Raw genomic sequence first — 26,609 nt, 5'->3', positions numbered from 1 at the left:
CGCAAGGTCAGTAAAAATTGTCAAAACACCACACTCAACATGGACACTCAGAAGCGACATATAGTAAACAAAGGGTTTGCGCATGTCTCAACTTCAAACTTTCAGCCGACTTTATTGAAACTGCTCCCAGGGCAAACATCTTTTTTTTCTCTACGTGTGACGTAAGTAGCCGTCAGTACATGACGCCGCGTCCCTTTGTTGGCTCTGGAGCAGCGGCGCTTGTGTTGTTATTTTTTCTGCGGCTGAAAATTTGAAGTCTCCACATTATTTCTGTTTTATTCTGCTCAGCTCGGTACCGATTTCGTGTTTGAACCCTTTCTTAACACAATCCGTAACTGACCCAGTAATGGACTCGGACGAGGGTTATAATTATGAATTCGACGACGAGGAAGAGGAATGCAGCGAAGACAGCGCTGAAGGGGAACCCGAAGACGACACCCTGGAGCTCGGGGAGGTGGAGCTGGTTGATCCTGTAGTGGCCGGTGGTGAGCGGGACGAGTGCGGGGAGACCGGAGGAAGTGGCCTAGGGCCGGGTCAGGATGAAGAGGACTATCGCTTCGAAGTGCTCACTGCCGAACAGATCCTCCAGCATATGGTGGAGTGTATCAGGGAGGTCAACGAGGTCATCCAGGTGAGGTGTTTTGAGGCAAGCCGGCTACAGGAAAGACCGAGGATGCTGGAAAGTTGGTAGGCCACAGAGTCTAAAACAAACGGCAGTAGCCAGCTAGATGTTGGTTTCTGGAGGAGGATTAGTCGTATCTAACTAACGATAGGCTAGCAAACAAAACACAGACATGCAGGTAGCTGGCTAGTTCAGCTAGCTAGGTAACATCAGCCAACATATGTGAATTTAAATGTACTATGTCTCGTTACCAAGTTGAACGTGTCAACTAGTTAATATCAGCAAACCTGCATAACAAGATGAGTAAAGTTAGCAACAGTTTTATTTAGGTGAAAATGAACATTGCTGCTTGAGTTGGTCGCCAGCTAAGTTAGCTAGACCTCTACATTATCTAGCTAGTTACGGTTGGGATGGTTAGCTTTGTGACTAGTCTAACATAGCCAACATAATGCCAACTAGTTAACTAACCATTCGCCATCAGGACTAGCACTAATATTAGCTAGATAGTGAGCAAATTGGCTAACTAATAGACTAGCCCACACTTTTATGAAAGGCGATGATAAGCTAGTTAGTGATAACAACACAATTTTCTGTCAGCTGCGATATAGCTGACGTTTGAGTAAGTAGCAAGTTAATGGTAACTGGTTGTTGAAAAGGCGTACAAGCTAACGATAGCTAGCTGGCTATCTCGTTCGCCAGCTGGACGTTTCTACTTGTTCGCTGCGCTGTTATTAACAGTATTCACCGAATATGGGTAGCTTGCTGCAGTAGCTGATTAGTTAACTAGCAATATAGTTAACAATATGTTATTTCCAGATCTGTCAACAATATGGCGGAACTGATATTTTATGGTTCACAAAGCGGCGATCAGAACAGCATTAAGATAAATTAAACTGGTTAATGTTGTCGTTGTGTGGTTCCGAAAGTCGCAGTGCACAGCAACATCCATTTAAATCGAATTTAAACCGATGTCGTCCAACAGAGCTGGCAGGTCATACCGAGAGGGGGGATTTCAAAGTGGTATTACACAGCTAGACTAGCTAGCCTGTGGTTTGTTTGTTTCACGAGCAAGTTTGTGACTCACAAATTCCATCGGGCCGAGGTAGCAAGCTAGGTTGCCACCTGGCCCTTAAAGACGTGACACCCAACAATTGCTGCTTGCTTGCCAGCCAGCTGACAGGACGGCAGACTGGTGTGACATCTAATGTGAATGATTTGACAAAATGTAGCCAGGCTGACAAACTGTACCATGTTGCTTCTATAGCTTGTTCAGTCAGATGCCATCATGGTCTGTCTTCCACCAACGTAGTTAATGCCATATTTTTAGGTGTAATATCATTCGGGACAAGGTAACTAGCCAGTTATCTACGTACTTATCTAGATTATCTAGTCAGTATGATACAGTTCTCTTTTTGACGACCAGTGACATCTTAGAAATCATTTACAGTTTTTTTCCCATAAATGTGACCAGCCACAATGTATTTCTAACCGAGGTTCTGATATTTTAAAACATTACCTCAGAGATATGATTGGCAGCCTGATGCAAATGTGTACTTTCCAAAAAAAGGTGTGATCACATAGGTACTTTACCAGCTTTATAAGTTTTCTTTCCCAACAGCTATCAAGAAAATCCAGCACAAAGTTCTCAGACATGCTTGACAAGTAGTTCTCACTGACTAGACCGTTTTTGACGTGGTAACTTTCTTACATGTCGGACTGCAAACAGCATCGGATGTTTAACCATTTATATTTTGCATGTTAAGATACGTTAATCAGCTGGAAGCATCTACTCAAACAATTTCTACTGCCTGTGCACTGACTAACTACATTTATAAAATATAATATTGCTCAGAGTTAAAGAGAGTTTAGCTGTATTTATTCATGTAATTTATACATATTTATGTGACTAAGCAAACAACATTAATTAGTTTCTTGTCGTTCCTTCACGAGATCTGCTTTATTTGGAATAGCACTTACTTGCTTTCCGACTAACTTTGCTGATGCTTTGAGTCACCATCCTGTTGTTCTACAACAGCGCAGCATCCTAAGAATGGCTTGGCTGAGTTGCTTCACAATGCAGAATAAACAAATGGAGCTGCCATGTACTGCTTTCCCTGTTTTGTTGTCAAAACACTATTTTGGGCTTTATTCGTGGTCCATAGATTGGTGCATTTTCAGTTTATCTGTACCTGTAGCAGGCATATAATAAGACCGTGATGTGTGTGTGTGTGTGTGTTCATGTGTGTGTTTACATTGCATGATAAGACTGTATTGTGTGTATTTATAATTGATTCCCCTCAAAAAAATGCTGTCCTCAATACTGTACTCACTTCAGGGAAATTTGTATACCCTGAGGTGATGGGACCTTGCAAAGATCTTCACTTGACTGCCCTGTGTGAATAAGTGCCTATCCACACCCTCTGGCCCAGTGACAAGGCCTAGTTTGGAAAGAACTGTGTACATTCTGTGAGTACAGTTACGCAAACATCTTCACCCCTTGACCCTGGTATTAAGAGCTGGGGCTCAGTAAACACTTCATGTGCATGTGTGGGCAATGGCCAGGGTCCAGTGGAGATTATCTGTCTGGTGGACCAGAATGGATTCCATCACTCCATGCCAGTTAAGCAGGGTTGCACAGCTAAAGTTTCTACTGAAATATATGAGTTGTTACTTTAGAAATTCTTCAGAAGTGGCTGCCGTACACATATCTGCCCCCTTGAGATGTGAAGCTGTCAGATATGATCCCTAGCTCTTCAAAACATTTTATTACACTTTTCCAACCTGTCTTTTTGAGGATTCATTAATTTGCTGATACATACCTGTTGTCTGTCAGTGTCTTCCTTATTTATTAAAAGGTGGCACCTAGCAGTAGTTAAACCATCATAGAAAATGCAGTCTGTGGAAGGAGAAAACCCATGAGTAAATGATTTAATTAGTCATTGAGGAAGTCTGTCTGTAAGAAGGACCCAATCACAGGGAAGGTGACTCAGTTTATCAAGGATGCAATTAAAATTTGCCCGCAAACTTTTGACTAGAACCTTACTGGTCTGATTCTTGGATTTGACATCACCATTGCTCAGCCTGAGTGTCAGTGCATGTATTTTGGAGTAACATTCAAAATTTATGCTATGGATTGTGATAAAAATTGGCTATGCTTTGTAATTTGACGTAGCAAAAATGATACAAGCCTAAGTCATCATCCAAAAGACACTTGGGCATAAATGTCTGAGGTGCAAAGATAAAAAAAAAACTTTATTAATATGGCTTACCATTTTAGCAAGCCATGTTAACAAAGGCTTTTAGTTTTGATTAATGTAGATATCTTTAAAGATATTGTACCTTTTTCCAAAGCACTTGAGACCCCTCTTTCTTTGTTTTTAAGCTGTGGATATGTACATATATACATTGCATTACATGCATTTAGCAGACGCTGTTATCCAGAGTGACATATTTTGCATTTAGCAGACACTCTTATCCAGGAAGACATATTTTGCATTCAGCAGACGTTCTTATCCAGAACGATATATTTTCGAAAGCAACGTGTAATGATGTTATTAATTGGCGAGGGTTAAGAAGATCCGTGGGCGTTGTTTTGTGAGTAAGCCGGTAGAGGTGACTTGTTCCGTTTGTCGTGGCTGTAATACGTTTTCAGCTGTAATGGGGGGTGTTTCACGCGGTGGCCCAGTTTACGGCTCTGTGATGGCAGCAATGCCTGTTGGGAGATGCTGGAGTGGAACAGCTGTGGAATTCCCCAACTCCTGCTGTTCACATGCTGCATTTTATGGTGCCATATTACGTTGGTTTGCTGCTGGCCTATATCAGCATGGTAGTCCACCAGCATCCATTGCAGATACACAGCAAAAATGAAGCTGCCCCCTATGACCCAGTTTTAAGTCTTGCGAAGCTCTGCTCGGTTTATTCTTTTTCCTTTAGTTAGGGGGTGTAGCCTTTCATATTTATTTTCCAGAGTATTGCACTTCAAATATGAAGTGGCTGCATTTCAGCAGAAAAGTTTCATTCTCTCTCTTGCTTTGTTAGGGAGTCACCAGTCACTGACATTACATGCTGTTTATCCCATAATCTAAAAATAGATGGCAGTTTATCCCCAGGGCTCGTTATTTGCCATGCCCTGACATCAGCACAAAGAGATTCAAGCCGTGGCCTGTGGGTTGCAAGGTTCGGTTCTTTTGTGTCCATTAACAGTTAGTAGGGATGGGACAAAATAGTTACCTCACGATTCGGTTCGATATACAATATGAGGTTTGCAATTCGATATCACCACGATTCAATAGAGCCTAATACCAGTTCGGTGAGAAAGTATGAATATTCAGAATTGATATTTAAGTTTTAGCCATGCAAAATACATTCTCATTTGAATAAAGTTCTCTACTAGATAACACACAAAGAGATCAAAGTAACAACAGAAATTCTCATAAAGATCAGAAATACAACAAAAGTGTCATAAGTACAACACATAAATGAATAAATACAACAAAAATTACAAGTAAAATGAACATTCGATAATAGTTGTCTACATTTAGGCTGATCCAGTGGATGGAAACCAGTATCTCTCAACTATCTACAAAGATAAAATTGTCCTGGAAAATATAAGCTTGCAGAGACCTATGCCATAACACACTTGGCAGCTTTGGTTGTTACATAATGTGTAAACAATATGGAAACGTGACAAAATACAGAAAACAGCAGAGAAGAGGCAACAGGGAGAGGAGATGCAAGAGCAGAAGAAGCTTAAGGGTGGAATTCACACTAGGGGTCCAGCAGTCCCACAGAGCCTGAATTTTGTATGTTCAATTGGAAGCTCATGCTCATACACTGTATGTGCATGCATATCAGGGCTGTACAGTGCGACAGTTTTGCTCGCATTTGCGATTAAAAATTATTTTGTGCGAAATTAAATATTGATCCACTCACACCCTTGCGATCAGTCTCTGTAAGTGCCAAATTCATGTTTGATGCCAGCATATACACATTTATTAAAATAAGTACTTGCATGTAATTTGAATATAGTGTTTCTAAGTAACAGTGCTCATTGCAATACCCTTATATTTCGATTGTTTACATGATTGGCACATATCACTTTAAGAGAAAGATGCGGATGTTGGTTGACGTGGTAATGCAATGTAGCAAATTTGCCGGTATTTTCTGTTTTGTTTTCAGTGGAGTGGCACGATTTTCTTACCCTGTCGAATTACAAGTTTAAGGAAGAAACAAGTGACAAAGTATAAATTTATTATATCTGTTTCTACTATGTACTCCGTTTGTTTTTGCATTAATGAGAATAAATTAGTTTTGTTTAACTCAATCACGTGTCAACCTAAAGTTCGTTTATGGCTAGACGTACATCATACAGTATCTTTGCGATCTGCAAATCGTTGACAGAAATAAACATTAGCTACCTAGGCCTACCAGTCGAGGCGTTGCAGGGACGTACAATGAGTGTCTTCTACACAACTTCATTAGCTACTCATAAATATGTTGCCAAGGACGTGGTGGAGATACAGTCCAGTATGATAGGTAACGCAAAGACTATCTTTGGCTAAAGTTAGCTCGGACCAAAAGCAGCAATGAAAAGACATTTCTTGGTTGTGAATGGGCAAGGAGAGACAAGTGAACTTTACATATGCAGGTAAAGCTCTACTTGCACTAACTAGTTACTAGCGCATCATTGGGCAAGATTAGGGTACAATACAAAGTAGCAAATATCGCGATATCATTTTCTAACTTACAAAATGGATCGTAATATTTATGGATCGCGATATATCTAATTTTGATTTATTGTCCCATCCCTAACAGTTAAGTGTTCATAGTGGATGTCCAAACTCCAAAGGAATGGCAGGCTGAAAGGTGCTCGCCAGTATTATGCCATGATACAACTTAGTCTGAGTAGAAACGGTCACTGCAATGGCATTCCCCATTGTTCATAAAGGAAATGCCAGTGAATTTGTACTTGTGACAGAAGTGAAATGTGTAATAAATTCAGTGTATCACTAGGCGTCTCATTTCTCAAACATTATCCAAACATATATGACTGAAATGTTACTAGTGCGTGTTACGTATGTATGCATATAACTGAAGCATGGTGCTGTGTAAGACCACCTGTTTGACAGAGGTGTTGTGAAGGCCCACTGTGAGTAGCTTTTCACAGAAACATGGGAGGAGGCCTTGTTGATATAATATCGTCCAGGTGTCAAAAGTTAATTTGTGTTCCCTTATCATGCAAACACCGCTTATAGTACAACAATAATTTAACACTTAACACAGATCCAACTTTTAACAGCTTTGTTTTCCTGTTTGAAAACACATGTACAAAACTTGTACAGGAAATTATCTGTGCCTAAAATGTAACACCAGAGGAATTGAAATGCTAATTGTTCTGATCTATAGCGATACAGTATCCAGAAAAGAGGTCTATTTCTAAAGAAATTGCCAGGACATAGATTATGTTTGGAATCATTACACGACAATGCAGAACATGGTCAGACTGGTTTTTCCTTTTAGAATGTATCATCAAGAACACATTTGAACAGAGCAGTCTTGTCGGGTTTGCTAATTATTCTGCCTGGCACTGACATTGTTTTAGTTAATCCTGGTTCTGTACTAGAAAGGCCTGATGATATATTCAGTGTAGACTTGCCCACCCTCTGTGTGTCCTACTCTGAATTTATAATCCCAAAATTTCTCCCAGCAAGCGTTTTTATCTAAACTGGAAAGCAATACTATAACGCCGTTTAATCACCATACAGAAGGTGTGGGGTCCTTTACCCCATATGGCTAAAATGAGTAGGTGCCATTTCATTTGATGTGTCCTGTTGAAAGAACAATGAAGTCCTGTGTCTTGCCCTTCTCCTGATCTGCGTACAGTATTGGTTATTTAGGATTTATTAGTATTGTGTGGCTTCTGCTTTCACGGAACAAAAAGCTCATTGTCCTCATGAAAGCTGTTAGTGGGCTCAGTCCAAATGTATTTAAAGAAAAAGCACGAGTGTGGAGTGAAAGGGGATGGACCAAAATTTTAGGTGGTTCTTTTAACTCCCGCTGGACCAGTCTACACTAGCAAGAGTAGTCTCATTGTTGTAGTGTAATCGCACATGTGCCATTATGGTGCTCATCAAAAACCATTTTAATTTTACTAAGGTGATGTGTGATGATGTGGTGGCAGGGTTAAATATGTCCTGAATGTTTTACAAGCCTCCCTATGGCATCTTTCCCATTTTGTGCAGTTACTCAAGAAGATTAGTTGCATTTTGATACATTCTTTAAGACGGATGACTGATTCATATAGGCTACAGTGTAGACAAGCTCTGTCAACACACTGCATGGATATTTGAGACAGAATGTGGGAAGTTTAGTTGTCTCAGTGGGCCTAAAAGACCCATCTGGTCCAGTCGATTCAGAACCTTCTTATAGATGCATTAATATGCCAGTGGGGATTCCAGTTATTGACTGATTCTGTGACAGGCTAAGTGTGCACACTTAGAGGAAGGTCATATCCTCATACCAAGAGTCAGTTACAGTGACTCTTGCAGAAGTAAAGTGTTTGCAGTTCAGCCAGGGGATTGTAGGGCCCTGCATAAATGTTTTGCATTTAGATTGCATGAGGACCTTCGAGGCACTTCGTGAACATAATCTGTCTAACCTCAGAGTCTGAATAGTGACTGAAGACTTCTTTAATTGACCCATTGAGCCATACTACATGGGATGGTTCGATGTGTGTGAGGGTTTCACTTTGATTGGAGATAGAAGAATGTTAGAAGAATGAATATGAACTTGAACTAAACAGGTGCCTTATAATCCTCAGCCACAAAAATTTAAAAATGTAATTTTTTTCTTTAAAGTTTTTTTTTTTTTTTTTTTTACAATTTTTCTCATAAACTAACTATAAGGGGCCTCCATGTTTTTCCTTTCAGCTCACCCAGGAAGCTAGACCTTTGGTGCAGTTTGCATTTGATCCCAGGGAAACATAGTGATTCTTAATAGTTCCCACGAGAGGGACATACCATATTTATCAAGCAATATTGCTGTCCAGCACTATTTCAAGTGTCAGTTGTGATGTATTGCAATGTATACATGAGTGTCGTCAATGGCAGTTTTTTATTGATTTATCTGATAAAGACTTTTTTTATTTAACGAAGGACAAACCAGCTGCAAGCTATCCATTCCTTTTCTCTGTAACCTCAATATTTTGTTGTGTGCAAACAAATAGGGGAAGTTATTGATTGAGTTCTTTTTATCCTCTCTTTAAATCTGCTTTGTTGATTTCCTGTCAGGCCTTGTGATGTAGCTTTGTATAGCTTTGTATATTTGTAAATGAATTGGTATGAACAACTCCCAAGGCTTAAACAAAAAGCAATGCCCTGTATTGGATCTTCTTAGCTGCATCAAATCCTGATGACTGTCCCTTTTTTCTAGAATCCTGCAACTATAACAAGAATACTTCTTAGCCACTTCAATTGGGACAAAGAGAAGCTGATGGAAAGGCAAGTCTTTGTTGTTTTTTGACTTTCCTGTGATATCTGCAAGGCCTGCTGTGAACATTGTGCTGATTCAAACAATTTATTGGTGCTGTAAAATGAGTCAGAAATTTTCTGTCCTATAATGATTTTGTTTTTGTCAGTTTAATACATAAGTTCAATACATTGAAAAGGCTCTCAGCATTCTTAAAAATTTAGTTTGTCATTTATTAGTCAGATGAATGGTATCGTTATGTAGGCTGTTGTGGTTCTACCTTGATGTCTTTAGCACAGCATAATAACTTATAACAATTTATTCACGGTATGTTTTGGTGATTTTCTTTTTATTTCCCATAGGTGATCTGTATGCTGGCATGAGTACTATTCCCAGAATGTCTTCTAAATTAAGTATTTTAGTATTGCTTTAGTCGTGAACATTATTTTTTGAATTGGTGCAATTAATTAGGTGTTTTTCAAAAGGGCAAAATCCTTTTTGTGCAGTAGGAACCCTTGTCACTGTGGTCAAGCTGTCAAGTGTGTGGAAAGGGAAAAATACCTGCATTTTTGCTGGCCTTTTTTGGTGTGTCGGGTAGGGTTACATGCGCCAAGTGCAAGCATTGCAACCCGCAGATAATCCATTTACACGCTCTGTGTGGTTTAGATAAGTGTCCATCACTAGGTACATTCCCCTTTATTTTATTGGTTAAAAAAATTTGGATAACGCTCCTTATGTAACCTTTATCAAACCAGTTGCATCGCGTTTAATTGCAGAGTCATCCAAACAGTTTGATTCCATTTTTTAAATGGGGAATTCCAGTTGCAAATAGAAATTCTGGTTTACATTTACATTTAGTCATTTGACAGTCCCTTTTATCCAAAGGGACTTACAAGTGAGGTAGAGTACAACACAAGCAAAAAACCATGAGGAGTCACCAATATTGGAAGTGCTGCACGACCAGGTTTCAGGGTTTTGCCAGAAAAGGTACAAGCTAAATTGTAAATTCTGATGTGCATAAAGCAAGTCAACATCTATATACAAGGCTGGTGTCCTCATTATTGTTTAAAAACACAGACTCATGTAGCCTTTCCCTGATCCACCCAATCACTGAAAATGATAAGCGTATGTGTGTTCTATAGTCCTATGTTTAAAAACATAGTATGTGTCCTTCAACACAAGATTCTAAGCCAAGGTCCCAGATAAAATTCTTATCTTAACGGCAGGGTTTCCATAGGATACTTTCAAGTGGTATGAGCCCACTTGTGAGTATATTGTTGTTATGTATTATATATGTTATTATGCTGTTTAACAAAACAGTTATGCAAACATGTCCACACAAACATTTGAGGGGGGGGGGGGGGTTGACAGTTACATAAATAAGAAAAGAGTTTAAAGTTGTGCATTGAATGCAAATAAAAGTATTTGTATGCAAATAATAATGTACACACGACAGGGGTTAAGTCAGACCTTTGACAAAATTAGTCCCTTTGGACCAGTTATCTAGGTTCTGGAAGAGGCCCCATGAAGCTTAGTAGTGCATCATTCTAGAATAAGGGTGTCTCAACAATAACCAGTCCATACAGATTTCATGCTACACCCAGGCTCAAACCACCCTTTAAGGATTGATTTCTTTGCTGCTGTTAAGCCTGCCATGAAAAGACACTTCTTCTGTGAATTTAAAATAATACTAGTGTCATCACCAAGTAGCAATAGTGCAGGACACGGGAATCCCATCAAAAATTTCAGACAAGATGCAAATTTCCACAATTACGGACTACTCCCAGACCATAGGAAGGACTGTTCCAGTATCACACATCTTGCAAGTATGATCACCAAAGAGTCTGATTTGACAAGCACAATAAGGGCAAATATAAAATCTGTACTTTATCCATGACATGATAAGCTAAAGTCTTTGAGGATGTAAAAACATTCTTCCAGATGTCATCCCAATTGCGATTAACGTTAAAGTGTTAAAGCTCCCCGTCCCGAACTGACACCGCACCAAGAGGTTCCACCTTAGCAGTAATCAAATCTTCGTATTAGAAAATCGTAAAGAAGAGATACCACGGCCTGTGTGTAGTCAGTAAGGGTCAGGAGCCTAAACAGCAGATGTTCACTCAAAGGGCCTTTTATATCATGTTGATGAAAACTCCCCTGTCCTTGCAGTGTAGGCAGAGTGATAAATTCCTTTCAAACAAACTTTCGGACCACTGAATTTAATTTTCAGACCAGCTGTTTGATTATCGCTTAGGATAATTGAAGTTGGAGCAGTTAATCATGATGAGCATATCTCAAAAACAAGTTGAAAACAAGCTCGTGAAATGAAGCTTGTCTCAGCCTAAGGTGTAAAAAAAAAAAAACTGGTCTTGCCTATGGAACTGGCTATTTATCAATTTTTGTAATCAAAGATATCAATATTTACACAGACAGGAGCATGCCAGGGCTTGGCTTGAACAGGACTTGTTTTGTAGAAACTCCACCGCTGCATCTGAATTTATGATGTTGTCAAAGTGAATCTGAGTACAGTGTTTTTTTGTGTTCTTCACAGGTACTTTGATGGGAACCTGGACAAGCTGTTCTCTGAGTGTCACGTCATAAACCCCAGTAAGAAATCTCGGACGCGCATGATGACCACGAGGTCCTCGGCGCAGGACCTGCCCTGTCAGATCTGCTACCTGAACTACCCCAACTCGGTCAGTGCCCTCAGATGGAACCGGTCTCTCAGCTCACGCACTCCACTTTCCTTTCAGTCATTTTCAGCTCTACGCTGCGTCAAGGGACACCCCCCCCCTCCTCCCGACATCTCTGTTCTGCTCGTCGAGAACAGAGGAGCCCCACACCCGTCTCCCACAATGCCCTGTAGATCCTTTCATCTAAAGCACTGTAACATCAAAAACCATCACTGGCCACCTGTGAACGTGAAGTGAAGCTGATAAGCTGTAAAGTGAGTCAGAGCTGGTTTACTGCATGCCTCAGTGTTAATGTACCATGGTATCAACAGGCAAGGCTGAAGTGTGAGTGGCTGTACATTGCATTACATTATTGTGACATCTCTAAAAGTGGAGCTCAGCTTCTTCATGCGCTCAAGGCCATTAGCAGGGATTGCTAACGAGCAGCCATCCCCACTAATCTCTTGACAGGATTACTAAACTTGTATACAGAGCAGCGGCACCTAAGGGACAAAGCAAATTTTTTCAAGTCTCGTGAACTCAGGAAAAATGAAAAGCTGCTGCTGCTGCATTTCTCCCGGCATTTTTTTTAACACAGATTTCACATTCTCATAAAAGGATCTTGTCTGGTTTGTTAGTTTTCTTGGCACGGCTCAGTGCCGCACCAGTGTCATTGGAGATGCCATTAAACCTCACAGGTGTTTTTTTTTTTTTTTTTTTTTTTCCCCCTAAGTTGTTAGCCTTCACAGTTCTTTTGTTGGTGTGCAGTTTGTCCGTGTGACGGTCAGTGTTACATTTTGCATTGTATTGGAAAAATTAACACGTTGGTTAATAGTGTCACTTCTGAGGCTGCTGGGATGCCAAGTGAGAAGGGGAAAAAAGCGTTCCTTCATCTGCTGCCAGTTCCTTCAACCCAGCAGCTGTTTGGTTCCAGTCTCTGGAACTGACCTATTTATTCAGCATGCGTTGTTCCCCTCGCAGTGTCTGAAGTTGTGAGTGGGATGCCATCCGTTTGTTCCCTTTGTAAATAATTCCTCAGGGCGGATTTGCCAACAAGCTCCTATGAAATGGATTTGGAATTTCTTCGGGGAACAGTCACTCGCTTGTCATCTCTGAATAGTCTTCACTGTTGGATATAAGTTGTTGCACACACTGTATGTTTGAATTTAAATTGAATGAATGCCCCAGTTACCTACAATAGCGTGGATATGATTACGTTTCCAGGAACAGCCGATATTACTTCTGTAGGTTGATCAGCTCTCACAGTAGCCAACAGCCTGCATGCTGCTTTATTTGGTGTGGTTTTGTAGCTCACTCTGCATTGGCACCTGTTGTGGGACACTTCTGTGTAGTAACATGTTATATTTTGTTTAGTGAGGGCATTGTTCTTACCCACCTTTAAGACTGAGCCGCACAGCAACAGGTATCACCCTACTCCAACACTACATTGCAAGAGGACTTCCAGACTGATATGCAACTGGCTGTCAACCAATAATTGCATTTGTGTGGACCTGAGAGGTGTGATTGACACTAACAATGTACAAAAAATTTCACATGGGCCTCCCATGTCTCTGTGTCTGACGGAGCTGTTTGCTTTCACATATTTTACATTGTTTCAGTAACAGGCACTGTGATGTAGCACCATTATTCTTTGTCTGAGGAGAGCCCTATACTGCACTTGGCAGGATGTTACAAAACAGCTGTTTATGCTCTGCTTCCAGTGAAAGACTGTGTCAGTTGTTAGTTGTTAGTTGTTTTGGTTTGAATTCAGTTACGATCAAAGTGACCATATTTTAGTGTCTTGATGATTCAACATTTTAACATTGCTCTTTTAAGTACAGAGTCAAGAATCAACAGCTGGCATACATAATTGGATGTCCTTTATGGTAGCTCTGAGGCGCCTGTTTTAGAGACTGATTTGTTGATGCCGTTACCCTTATGCACCTCTGTCCAGGCCGCTTGGTTAGATGTACACACTTTTATTGTCTTTATTTGAATAACATACAGAGGAAAGTGGTCTTTGCACAATATATGAGTGACAAAATGAGAAATATCTGGAACAGGAACAATGGCTGTCTACTAATGTGAGAACTGACTGGAAACATAGTAATCTGTAATTATCTATGACTTAATAATTAATACTACCATTGTGATGTTTTTTTTTTCTGTGAGTCAGACAATGAAAGCACTATACTGGGCACTGAGCTCAACATATTTTGGTAGCTACCTTGGTTGAGTGCCATTTGGCCTTTTTTTCTTAACTGAACTGAGAGGGTTAGAGACGTCAGATCTTTCTCAAACTTAGGTAAATAACTGTTTGCTTTTGCGTTCAGTACTTCACAGGTCTGGAGTGTGGTCACAAATTCTGCATGCAGTGCTGGGGTGATTACTTAACAACCAAAATCATCGAGGAAGGAATGGGACAGGTACCGGCTTAGTCTTCATTTTTTTCATCTCCTTGCACTTATGCAAGTTTGCAGTACCTGAACCTCTAAGTTTAATGAAAACTCTTGCTGAGGGTTTTTTCCACTGAAGGTTAAGTTGTGTCATCAGGGTTGAAAAAGTATTCTGTAATGAAATATATGAGTTTGTATGAGCTTATTCTTAAATGTTTGTCTACTGTCACAAACAAGTAGCACTTCATAGATACCTGCACAATGAACTACAACAATAAATCAGTAGAATTACTGGGTCTTCTAAAACCATTCACAAGGCTCTGTGAATGGGTTTAGAGGGCTCCGATGAAGGCCTCTCACTGGTAGACCTCTGTCTCTCACTCAACTGATACTTAAACCTTTCATCTGAGAACATTTGCAAGCTGAGTTTTATGTATCTGCTCTTCTGAATGAAGCCTCTTGTGTCCCCTTTTCTCGAAGACCATTTCCTGTCCTGCTCACAGCTGTGATATTTTGGTGGATGACAACACCGTCATGTAAGTATTTCATTGTTGAAGTGGTTGTGTAGTGGTGTGCCTTTTGTGTTTATGTATTTAATTATCTTAATTTGCCTTCAGTGTCGTGACCACTGACAGAAACGCACTCCTGTCCCCTCACAAAAACCTCAGGCAGGCAGCTACGCTGGTGAGCCTGAACTGCCTCATAATTTAAAGCAGTGCTGTTCTTTTTATTTCTCACTCAAGTCTCACAAGCCTGATGAGTTACATAAATTTGAATAAAATCAAAACTGGATGGAAATCTTCACTGTGAAAATGGTCACTTAATTTCAAAGTTTTCAAGTATTTTGTGGTGTGGAGCTATCCAGACAATCTGTCCCCTTGTAGAGGATATGTAGCTTGAAGCATTTTAGTGATTACCCATCTCAATAGACTGAGCCATTACAGGTGCCAGTTGTTCAAATGCGTTTAGTTTTAGGTAGGAGCAGGTTGCCACTGTGCACCCACAGATCTGCTAAGATGCTTCCTAGGGTGTGTAAAGTCTCCTTCAATCATGGTAAATGCACGTGAATTGAATAAGACGTGTAAGTCTGTCCAAAGTGCACACGGCTCCTTAAAAGCCCTTATTCCAAGTCATTCGTTAGATTTGAATTCATGCAGTGCAACCAAAGTAATTTTGGGCAGGTGTAGAGGGCTTTGCAGCAGGGTGGCTTTAGTTCCCAGGTTGCGTAATGCTCCCTCAAGTAGAGCAGACTTTCCCTGACCAAGAACACCACTCTCTCTACTGGTGGAGTTTTCCTTGCGGTGTCGGCTCCCATCCCTGAATGGAGGGCGCTGCTCCTAATCTGTTGCTGTTCGCTTTCCACCCCAGCACTAATGCTGGCAGTAATTGTCTTAACCTATATCCTGCTCCCACTAAATGGTTAACGATGCTGGGCCAGAGATGGACAGCTGTGGTCTTAGAGGCTGTAAGGAAAAACAAGGCGCAAATACACATTCTGGGGCAGAATGCTGTAATTTCTTACAAGGCCATGTATGTAACACTGCTGTAGATGTCAGTTAGGCCAAGAAAAGCCTAGCTAAGAACTAGAGTCAGCATTGAGTCCGGTCAGTTATTTGACATCGATCGCCGTTAGGGTTCAGCCAATGCTTATCTGTCCACAAGATGTAATATTGTTTTGCATAATATTGTAGGGAAGCCCCCTTTGGAATTAGTGGTCCCCCTAACAGCGTCTTTCAAATTGGTGCAATCAGGATTACTTTGCAGATCTTGTGCTGCTTCGGCTTTCTCTGCTTTTCGAAGACAGAGATAGAGCTCTGTGGTTTAAGAGTGTTGGCACAAATGGTTTGGCACCCTTCTGATACAGGAAAATGAAGCACAGTTTAATTGTGTATGCAGCCACTTGGAGAAGGAGCGAAGTCAATGCTGTCTGTATTGAGGGAGGCCACACAGTGCCCACAACGTGGACAGTGAAGCTGAGCAGACTCAGCAGAATGCACTTTGTCCTTAGCATTGGGTAAACAAAGGAAGCAAGTGCCGGCATGTTCTATTACTCAGTCATTTTATTTTATTATTGAGTAGAGCCCTGCATGTTTTAAGAGTTTTTTTTTTCCTGTCCGAAACAAAGAGAGACCCCGACTCCTCAAACTCCCTGGTCTCGAAACCGAAAGAGAAATATGAAAATGTTCCCTTTGCTTGAGTTTCATTGTGAGTGGTTCACCCTTACGTGAGTGCAGTAGCTTATCAGGGCCTTTTGACTACACCTTTAAATAGACCACGTAAGATGTTGTTTTCTGCTCAGCACCACAGTGTAAAAAAAGTAGAAACAGTGACTCATTGTGTAAATGTACTCTGAAAACATATCCACATCATGTTGCAGAACGTGTTTCATTTTGAGGGCTGGAGCAGCCTTTCTCACAGTTTGATCTGGACCGTTACATGTCCCTGACTGGCTTTGTGACAGTGATTACTGCAAAGAAGCTTCTCACTGAAAAATGGGCAAAAAAGGAGCAAACATACCAAATATTCTCATTTATTTTTAAAAATCCACAAAGGAACCACCCTAAGCGCCTTACTGCCAACTGCAGAAAAAAATGAGCCTCTGCTCCACCACTGCACACCTGTATTTCACTACCATTAATTGGGCAGGTGGGGACGGTTAAGAAAGTGCTGGTCCTCAATATACAAAGTCAGACAAAGACAGTTGCAAATTGACAATTATCAAACTGTTCAGATGCAAATGACTGAAGTTAGCAGCTAATGAAAGGAATTTGGAAATATAGGGATAATGAAAATTTAAACAATTAACAGTTTTGTGGGACAGGTGAAGGGTTTCCTTCACATTTCAAATGTCTTATGACAACAGTAACTCTACAAATGTTATTTGGTTACCAAATTGTAAGGTTTAAATCCAAAAAATTATGCTTCCAAATCCAGAAGATGCTTGAACGATCATGAGAATTATATAAAAATCTGTGACCTGTTTCTGTTTGTTTCTGAAGGTCAGTTGATTGATGGTGATGGTAAAAAAAATTATTGTTATTTTCCTTACAGGAGACTTATAACAGATTCAAAAGTGAAGTTGAAGTACCAACATTTAATTACCAATAGTTTTGTAGAGGTAAGGTTTTATTTCTGTTTCTTTCAAGAGTCTACCGTGAACCTCAGGAAATGCCAAAGGCAAAATTGAGATGCATAGGAAAGCTTTATTGGGTAGTTTTTAAATAACAGCTGTTTTTTGTAATTAATGCACAGTAGTGTCAGATCCTTGTTATTTTAATGAATCTGTAGCTAAAAGCAGCAGTTCAGAAAACTCTGCGTGAAATGGGTGGATTAGATCATAGGTTCTTATTTAGTGTTGTAACCTCAGAACTCAGCTCCATTCACTGAGTCCCTAAGCTCCTCTCACCTCCCCCTGCAGTGCAATCGACTGTTAAAATGGTGCCCCGCGCCGGACTGCCACCACGTTGTCAAAGTCCAGTACCCTGATGCCAAGCCTGTCAGGTGCAAATGCGGCCGCCAGTTCTGGTAAGAGATTTCCACTGAATGAAAGTCCAAAAAAAAAAAAACTGTTCCTTCCGGATTCAGATTACCACAATACAGTTATCCTGTTTATGGTGTCCCTGGCTACCTCTGGCCCCCTTCCACATGGCAGCAGAAACACACAGGGTTATCAGGTTAGCCAGCCCCAGAGCTTCTCTGCCAAAGACCTCGTGTAAGGTTTCACATTATTTCCTCTCTGGGCCAGGCTGCGACAACCATCTCAGTTATCACCCTTTACCGTCTACAGCTCTGGCCTAATGCCTCCGCTTGGAGCACACCTCATAATTGAGCTTAAAGTGATTACCGCGCAAAATCTCGTTGTTTCGCACGCTCGGGTGATAGCTTTACATCCGCTTTAGCTTGTGAGGGTCTCTGTGCCAGTGTTGAAAACTGAATGCATCCCAACAATTGTTATTTACAGTGGTACTTTTTCCTCAATTACAGTTTCAACTGTGGAGAGAACTGGCACGATCCTGTCAAGTGCAAGGTATGTAAAATGCAGTTTGAATGACCTGAAGCTCTATAAAAACAACCGGCATACAGGGTTGCAACAATATATGCTCTCTGTCACCTACTTCAAGGATCAGATGGCTTGAATGTCATAGCAGGTCAGCAGTGACACTGTGACCTTTGCTTTTCCTTAGCATCATACGTAGGGTACATACATACAGGGTAGTAATTGCGGACAGAGACCGTGAACAAGCATGAATGCTGAAAACTACTCTCCAGTTTGTGACTACAGTCATCATTAAGGATTACATAGAGTGGTCTCTCCCGATGAACTTAGTGAAGCACATGAAGTTGATGTTCATCATGCTGTTACAGCTGTATATTTACTTAAAATTGCTGATCCCCGTACTGCCCAAATGAAAGGTTTTTTTTATTATGAGTGCATATTGTACTCCACCTGATATTGCTTTTCCTTCTAATGGAGAGTCCTATTTAAGAGGCCTTGTTGAGGGTTCCTCTTTTTATAATATATGGCTTAAATTATTCAGAAATGAATGTGTGATGACTGCTGCTGCTGGATCTCAGAAGGCCGAGAACAAACATATTTACCATTTAAATGTTAATTCGTTTATTAAAGGAACTTCCAGTCAGTTCTATTTCTGTAATCAAACAAAAGCATAGGGAATTATTTAAAACAGATGGCATGATTTTCTAAATGGATTTCAAGATTAATGCTTGAAGCATAAACATTAGACCAAGAGAAAGGGTTATTGAAATCCTTTATAACTTTTTCACTGATGGGAAAACATTATATCCAGGAAAATCACTGGTTCATTTGCGTTTGAGGCACTTGCTAAAATTTGTAAAGCTGGGTTTGTCCTCTGGTCAAAGTTGAGCAGAGTACTGGCTGTGGAGAAACATGTGTTCCTCCCTGAAGGAAGCGCTAATGCCCTAGACTCCCACCTCTGTACTCACCTGCTTGTGAGACTCCAAAGCAATCTACTGCCTTGTGTTTGTTGTGGCAGCATCAAAAGACATGCCTTATCAACAGTATGTTTTCACAGAAATAAGGAGTGTAAGTCAAGAATCCTATTGTGGGCAGTGCTGTTGCTTTAGTTTGTCCAGAGAAAGCTCCATTTTGGATCCCAGCTAATTCGGCATTGCATTTTACGGTTTATGCTGTTACACTGCAAATCAAGTCTGGGAAAGTTCTTTCCCTGTACTGTGAATGATGTGTTGTATCCTGAGCTAGTCTTATACTGCTTTGTTTGTGGTGGAGAGGTTAGAAAAGATTTTACTTTGGATCTGTGGTGCATGACGGTTTCCAGACCTGTGCTCATCCAGAAATAAAGCTTACCTCTTCTTTACCTAAAGCGTTTTCTGGGGGTGATTTTTGGGTAATTTTGGGTTGTATTTAACATGATCTGTGCTGATTTTATTTTCCTTAACTGTCTTGCAGTGGTTGAGGAAGTGGATTAAAAAGTGCGACGATGACAGCGAGACGTCAAACTGGATTGCAGCGAACACAAAGGTATGCGACAACCGCGACTTTGGCTGGTCCATCGCCGTTTGATCGGCAGCGAGAGGCCCAGGAGACTAACTCTATGTTGCGGCTGGCAGGAGTGTCCCAAATGTCACGTGACCATTGAGAAGGACGGGGGCTGCAATCACATGGTGTGCCGGAACCAGAACTGCAAAGCAGAGTTCTGCTGGGTTTGCCTGGGTCCCTGGGAGCCGCATGGCTCTGCCTGGTGAGTGTAAACACACTGCCCCTCTCGTTCATCGCCTCTGCTCTTTTAAAAGTCTGAAAACCACCCATCCCATTGAAGGCACAGAAGCTTGGAGGTCAGTCTCTCATCCCTGTCTGCCTGTCTGGAGTGCACGCTGAAATATAAACCTGTTGGGCACCTGAATCTGTGGCATCCTGACACAGAATTTCTGTCTCCCGAAACCCAAACATCGCCAGCTATTCTGTGTCACTAAAACGGTTGCTGGGGTGTGCCCAGAGCATGACGTCTCTGAAGAAAAGGGCTGAAAAGGAATGATACTTTTCTCTGTGTCTGCTGACGCTGAGTAATTCCCATAGCTGTCAGCAGCAGGATACGTTCTGTGCCTGTGGCTCCTCCTACCACCCCCCCACCCCCCCTCTCATCTTGAATGTCAAATTACACGGTTAGATATCTTATGTTTCCAGTTGGTAATACCAGCTTCCACTGCCTCTGTCAGCATTTTCCAATCGGTTTGTCTTAGCCAGTAAAAACAGGATCTAGAAATACTTAAGTGACCTTTCACAGTTTTGGCATTGTGTTGACATTTGGGATGGATTGCTGGAAAACTCTTAAGAGGGAGACGTGGAGGGACTTACTTGAAGTAATGTTGAAAAAAGTATAGGTCTGTATATTTCTGTATACAGCAGTCTGGCTTTTTTCAAACATTTTGCTTAGGTGTAATCCTCTTCATATAGCTGTTTTAGCACAGCTTGTAGTCATTGCTGTATAAATATAGTAATGGGTAATGTCCTTTATTCAAAAAAAGGAAAGTAAAGGGAACTATTGGAAAAGTAGATTCAAGAGAGAAGTGTATTTTATTCAAAGAGTTGTCTTTGAAATAGGGGTCATAATTTTGGGATCGTGGTGACTTGAGAGGTGCCTGTTACTGTTTTTGTAATTACACCTGAAGGACATGTGAGTCCTGCAGGTCAGACCGTCCCGTGTGATATCTGTCCTCAGGGAAGAATGTCAGTACAATACATTGTCTGAAGGCCCACCTCAAGGTTTAATTTGCCAGAAAGTAATTTGATTGGTTGGCTGGAAGGATGCTGGGGGCCTCAGCAGACTATAACTAGTGATATTTAGTCTAGTATGTTGTTATGGTGCTTTTTGTTTTTGTAAAGTGAGCACACTGTGCTACTGTGAGATTGAACACTCTGTACAGATACCTGTGGGGTTCTGTGACTGTCTTATTTCACCATGGATGATTTTGCCTTATTTTGTTGGAGGGGTGCAATGAATAATCAATGTAGTCGACTAAAATCAATCACCAAATTCGTTGCCAACAAATTTAATTGTCGATTAGTTGGTGACGTCATCGCGTGTGTTTTTCGTGCTGACTCGGAATGCTCAGACATGTAGCCTTAGCTACATTGCTTTACCGGAGTGAACAATAGAGATGGCAACACCTTCCCGACCAAAGACCTCAAAAGTGTGGCAGCATTTCACTCTTAACCCTTTCGCACATAACATATTTTTATGCTATGTAGCAAGTGTGTTACATTACATGGTTCATTATTTTTTCATTAGTGTTATTAAGCTTCTCATATGTTTCAGTTATCATTTGCTATATTTTTTAATGTTAAATTGCTGTTTCCTCAAGGCTAAAATTAGCTAGAATTTTTCCAGTCTAGTTTTCTAATCACGCCCATTTTAGCATATGCGCTAAATGGCTAATCACACCGGTGTGACAGTACATGCGAAAGGGTTAGCTCTGCCAAGAAGGTTGTGAACTGCAACATTTGCAAACCTCGCCTTGTCTAGCATGGGAGCACATCAGTTATGCTCGAGCATCTAAGGAGGTGGCACGTTGGCTTTCTGGATGATGAAGACTCGTCTCGTTAAGATAGTTAGCTAGCTAGCATAGCTAATGTTAATGTTAAAAGCCATGTTACTTCACGTTATGAGCTGTAACGTGTTCTATTTTGAAATGTATTTTCTCTTGATCAAGAAATTATTAATGACTTTGAACATACAGTGTAGCAAATAATAGCCTATTATTCACAACGATCCTGTTCACATTCCAAATGTGCCCTAACTTTACAATGTTAAACCAGAGCCCGTCTGCTATTTGGAAATTCTCTGCTGAAACTCGTGTCTATGCCTGCATGCCCAATGTGGATTGCATTCGAATGAGTTTGAACGAGTTATGAATTTGTTGGCTACCATGGATGCTTTCTTCAAAGGAAGCAGACTTGTACTCCCCAGCAAGCAACTCCCCTCACTGAATTAGTCCTAGTAACTATTCATTAAAAGACATATTTTTGAATGAAGTTCTCATCTTTGTTGTCTTCATTGTTAGTTAGCAATGCCTAAAACAACCTCAATCTAAATTCAAAAGGCGATAGGTAAATAGGAGCCATTGAGTAATTGTGCCAGGGCTCCAGACTGCGACCATTTAGTTGCATTTTGTGACCATTTTTGGAGACAGTGCGACTAAATTTTATTACTGGGTGCACCAGTGCGACTTGCAAATATGCGACCATTTTTTTGACAGTGTGCGAGTTAAAATTTCACGTGGTTGCATTCGCGCGACTGCATGATGATCATTAGGCTGGTTTGGTGCCCCTCCAGCACGCGTACTGCATTAGCCATTGTGGTTGGAAGTAGTACTTTTTCTTCACTGACTCAGTCGGTCTCTCCTTGCCTGCACCTGCACCCTCCCTGCCTCTACACGTGCACTAGCGATGAAACGCGCAAAACAATCCATTTAGCTGTTACCGTCCTCCAAAGATCAAGCGGTCTATATTTTGAGTGCAGTTGTGCCCATACTCATGTATGTAAGTCCACTAATGCAGATGATCACACCTGGCACTGCTGGTCAGTAATTACTACACACCATGTAAGCATAGCTGTTCACTGCTGGAGATATTTACAAGCCAGACAAAATTAAAAATGTAAAAAGTGCATCTGAAAGAAATTGTCAGTCTTGATGTTGATTAATGAACAATGTGCTTTTGCTTTGGAGTAGATCCATTCAGAGGCATTCTTTTCCCATAGTAGATCAGTACATGGGGTGAGTTTGGTGATGGCCTGTAAAATGGAAATTGCAGCAAGTCGCTGTATCTGTAAAGCTGTTGTAATGTCTATCACATGTTGTCTTTTGTAAAGTATTGGAAGTCATGCAGGAAAGATAAAGCACTGCTGATATAGGGCAGTGACTTTGAAGGCCAAAAGCTGATCCAGTCTGCCTGTCAGAAGCTCATCCTGCAAACTTCCTGTTTCCCACTTTTCAGTCAGTAAAGGTCCCCAGACAAAGCCTTGGTTTTCATGACAATGGAAATTATTCAGATCTAAGACTTCTGCCTTAAATTTTAAACATTACTACCTTAACATCTCCTTCCGGTTTTAGGTGGTCTTTTCTGATGCTCTTTGTGAACTGGTCACTAAGTCTTATGATCTTTATGTGTCTGCAACAAAGCCTTTTTCTCTGGGATTATTTTCACTTTCTGATTTTACTTTAACTTTCAAGTGTGTTCCCATGGTGCTGAGAAAATTTCAATTGTTTTACAGGTACAACTGCAATCGCTACAATGAAGATGACGCAAAAGCAGCAAGAGATGCACAAGAGGTAATTATTCACTAAAAGCAGGATCAGCTGGAGCTGTGCCCACCAGCATCTCTGCGTTTAATTTCAATGAGTCACTGTTCCAAATTATCAAGCACCGTAGGAGCGACTACTGTGTGTGAGTGAGTGCAAGGTGAACTTTGTACGTGTAAGTGAAACGCACCGCGTAGCCTGCGTGGGTGATGCGCACCAGCGCGCGGGTTGGTTTCTGCTGTAATTTAGATAGATGTGTGCCTCGCAGCGCTCCCGTGCGGCCCTGCAGAGGTACCTGTTCTACTGCAACCGCTACATGAACCACATGCAGAGCCTGCGCTTCGAGCACAAGCTCTACGCCCAGGTCAAGCAGAAGATGGAGGAGATGCAGCAGCACAACATGTCCTGGATCGAGGTGCAGTTCCTGAAGAAGGCGGTGGACGTGCTCTGCCAGTGCCGCTCCACCCTCATGTTCACCTACGTCTTCGCGTTCTACCTCAAGAAGAATAATCAGTCCATTATCTTTGAGGTAAGAGGGAGCGTGCCCAGGTCACGGTCTTGATATTTTGATGCAGATGTTTGTTGTCTTTTTTTTTTTTCTCAGAGACCTGTGGAAGCTGCAGCACTGTTTGACTGTTTCAATGCATTTCTGCTGTTCTGGCACCTGACATGGAACCCCCTACAATTGCTGTGGCCTCGTGGCCTTTCAACGGCCATTGGCAGATGTAGACACCTGGTCCTCAAATTTTAAAAAGCTGTCTGTCAGTAGTCCTCTGCAGTGCCATGTAGTGCATGGGGAGCAAGTATCCAAACCTATAAGCCAATATCAAGGCGTCACACACCACCGCCACTCCAGAGAGAACCTCTTTGGTTAACCGCCTCAGTGAAATAAATCCCAGCTGCTGCCCTACACCAAGCCAAATGAAAGAATTGAAGCCGCTGCGGGAAAGCTTTATTGTCATTTTAACATGGATCCTACATTTAGTGGTTTTATGCGCATAGTGTTTTTCCTTTTAACCATCAGGTAAAATGTGCTGTCTGTGGCATGTTCCTGAACACGTTTTGTGGACTGTGTGGTTAGGCAAAATAATGGACCATCTCTCTGGTGTGCTTATATAGAACAATCAGGCTGACCTGGAAAATGCCACAGAGGTGTTGTCTGGATACCTGGAGCGGGATATTTCCCAGGATTCCTTGCAGGACATCAAACAGAAAGTACAGGATAAGTACAGGTCAGTGGGAGCATGTTGAACGGACTGCTGGACAAACAATTTGTGTATAGTAATGCACCTGAATCAACCAGCCTATCCAAAATACAGATCTTTCACATAAACACATACGCTACAGTCCCCAAGGTATTTTAAGTTTGTGTCTGTGAAGTGCTCTTTTCTAGAGATCTTTTCTTTCTTTTTTTTTTTTTGCTGTGTACAATTTTATCAAATTTGGTGCAGGTGATGGCCTGCCAACGGACGTTGTGGTAGTAAGTGATAAGTTGATTGGCTTGCAGTGACATAGCGCCCATATCTTCTGTCTTCTCTGCGCTGTCCCCAGATACTGTGAGAGCCGACGGAGAGTGCTTCTGCAGCACGTGCACGAAGGCTACGAGAAGGACCTGTGGGAGTACATCGAGGACTAAGGACTCAGCCCGCTCACCGTGAACTCTTGACTATAACTCTGCCTGACGAGAGTGCTGATGCAATTACCCTGGACAGCACTGAACTCTGCTGTCACTGCTGGTCACCACCCAAAAAAATTGCATCTTTTTTCCCCCCTATTTTCTTTAATGGAAACTTTTAAAGTAAATTATATTGAAATAAGAGGTAGAATATTGAATAATTAATTGTACAACAGTATTGTTAGCAGCAGAGTGGAGTGTGAACGACACTGAAAAAAAATACTACAAAAACATACCCCTCCAGGCTTGTATTGTAACATCTTTTTTCAAATCTTTTTTCTGTTTTCTGTGGATGTTTTTTTTCCTGTTTCCATTTTGACTTTTTGTGTGGGGAAATGGGCTTTGTTTTTAACACAGCTTTAAATGTCCCTGCCTATGTCTGCTGTATGTGGTGAGATCCCTGTTTGGGTTGCTGAATGTTGATTGGCTGATTGTAAGGGGCAAAACCTTTTTGGTATAAAAAATTGAGCAAAAAAAAACCTACAAAAATGAAAGGAAATCCGTATTTTTCAATTTGTAAATAATGCATATGCATGGAAATTCAAGAGCAAGCGTGGCACGTGTTTGCATAATTTTTAAATTTAAAAAAAATATTTATTCTTTACAAATATTCAAAAAGATGTATATTTGCTGTGTAGTTTCGAGTATTTCTCCCAGCTTTTTTGTGTGGAGGGTGTGAGGCTGAATGTTTGGCGCAGGACAAGACAAGCCCCCCCTTCTCCTCCACTGTCCTCACAGCAGTTGGTTCAGATGCTTAGAGAACTGAATCTGCCAAAACCAAACCTGCCAAGTGGTGGCATTTCTTGCATTGCTGATAGAAACCGTCATTTTAGAGCAGGTCTAGGGTAGACAGTGGTTCAGTGACATTGTCATAGGGCTTGTTTGTGAAGCTGAAGTTGCTTAGAAATGTCCTGCAACCTTGGATACGATCAGCCAATGACACGTGGCGTCGTAGACAGTGGCGAGTGAGTCGGCATAAAAAGACTGAATAGTTTTAATGAAATCACCTCCTCGACACCTCCCCCTTTCATTTAACCCCTTTTAGTTCTTTTGAAAATGTAATATGATTTCAAAATGACACGTATCAGTTGTTTCATTAGAGCCAAACTGAGTGACATTCACTCATTCACACCCCCCCCCCCCCCCCCCAGACCTGGCTTGAGGTGTTCCTCATGTGGTCTTGTATGCACCTTGTGGTAATGTGTGTATGTATGTGTGCGTGCGCGTGCGCGGATGGGTGGATGGGGGTCATAGTATGTACCAAAAGCACTGTTAAACAGGGTGAAAAGGTGACATCACTAAGGCTAATACTGCAAGCTGTCCTGCAAGCTGTCCTGGAGGTGTTGATGGCAAGCATTCTTTTATATGATACCCCACTTTTTTTTTTTTTTTTTTTGCTGTGAACGTTGCTTTAAAGGAAGCCATACTGTTTGGCTCAGATGGACTTTAGGGGTCTCGAGCTAGACAGTTGCATACTT

General features: G+C 41.3%; 1 protein-coding gene across 2 annotated transcripts; it reads left to right on the top strand.

The window, feature by feature from the left end:
• Window positions 1-208: 208 nt before the first annotated feature.
• On the top strand, window positions 209-26,268 carry arih1 (ariadne ubiquitin-conjugating enzyme E2 binding protein homolog 1 (Drosophila)). Of its 2 annotated transcripts, none has more exons than XM_036535338.1 (14): window positions 209-631; window positions 9,053-9,120; window positions 11,640-11,784; window positions 14,094-14,186; window positions 14,637-14,692; window positions 17,208-17,274; window positions 17,575-17,681; window positions 18,141-18,183; window positions 19,606-19,677; window positions 19,767-19,897; window positions 23,429-23,486; window positions 23,725-23,985; window positions 24,576-24,688; window positions 25,008-26,268. In XM_036535338.1, the coding sequence occupies exons 1-14, from the start codon at window positions 347-349 to the stop codon at window positions 25,090-25,092; spliced, it is 1,584 nt and encodes a 527-aa protein (XP_036391231.1). In that variant the 5' UTR covers window positions 209-346; the 3' UTR covers window positions 25,093-26,268. The 2 variants fall into 2 exon arrangements, with proteins under 2 accessions (XP_036391231.1, XP_036391230.1); XM_036535337.1 differs by having other exon boundaries at window positions 23,710-23,985.
• Window positions 26,269-26,609: the final 341 nt, after the last annotated feature.

This window comes from Megalops cyprinoides, chromosome 8 (genome assembly GCF_013368585.1).
Source record: "Megalops cyprinoides isolate fMegCyp1 chromosome 8, fMegCyp1.pri, whole genome shotgun sequence".
Classification (NCBI taxonomy): Eukaryota; Metazoa; Chordata; class Actinopteri; order Elopiformes; family Megalopidae; genus Megalops; species Megalops cyprinoides.
The sequence above is the reverse complement of the archived record's forward strand: the minus strand, read 5'-3'. Positions and strand labels throughout refer to the sequence as shown.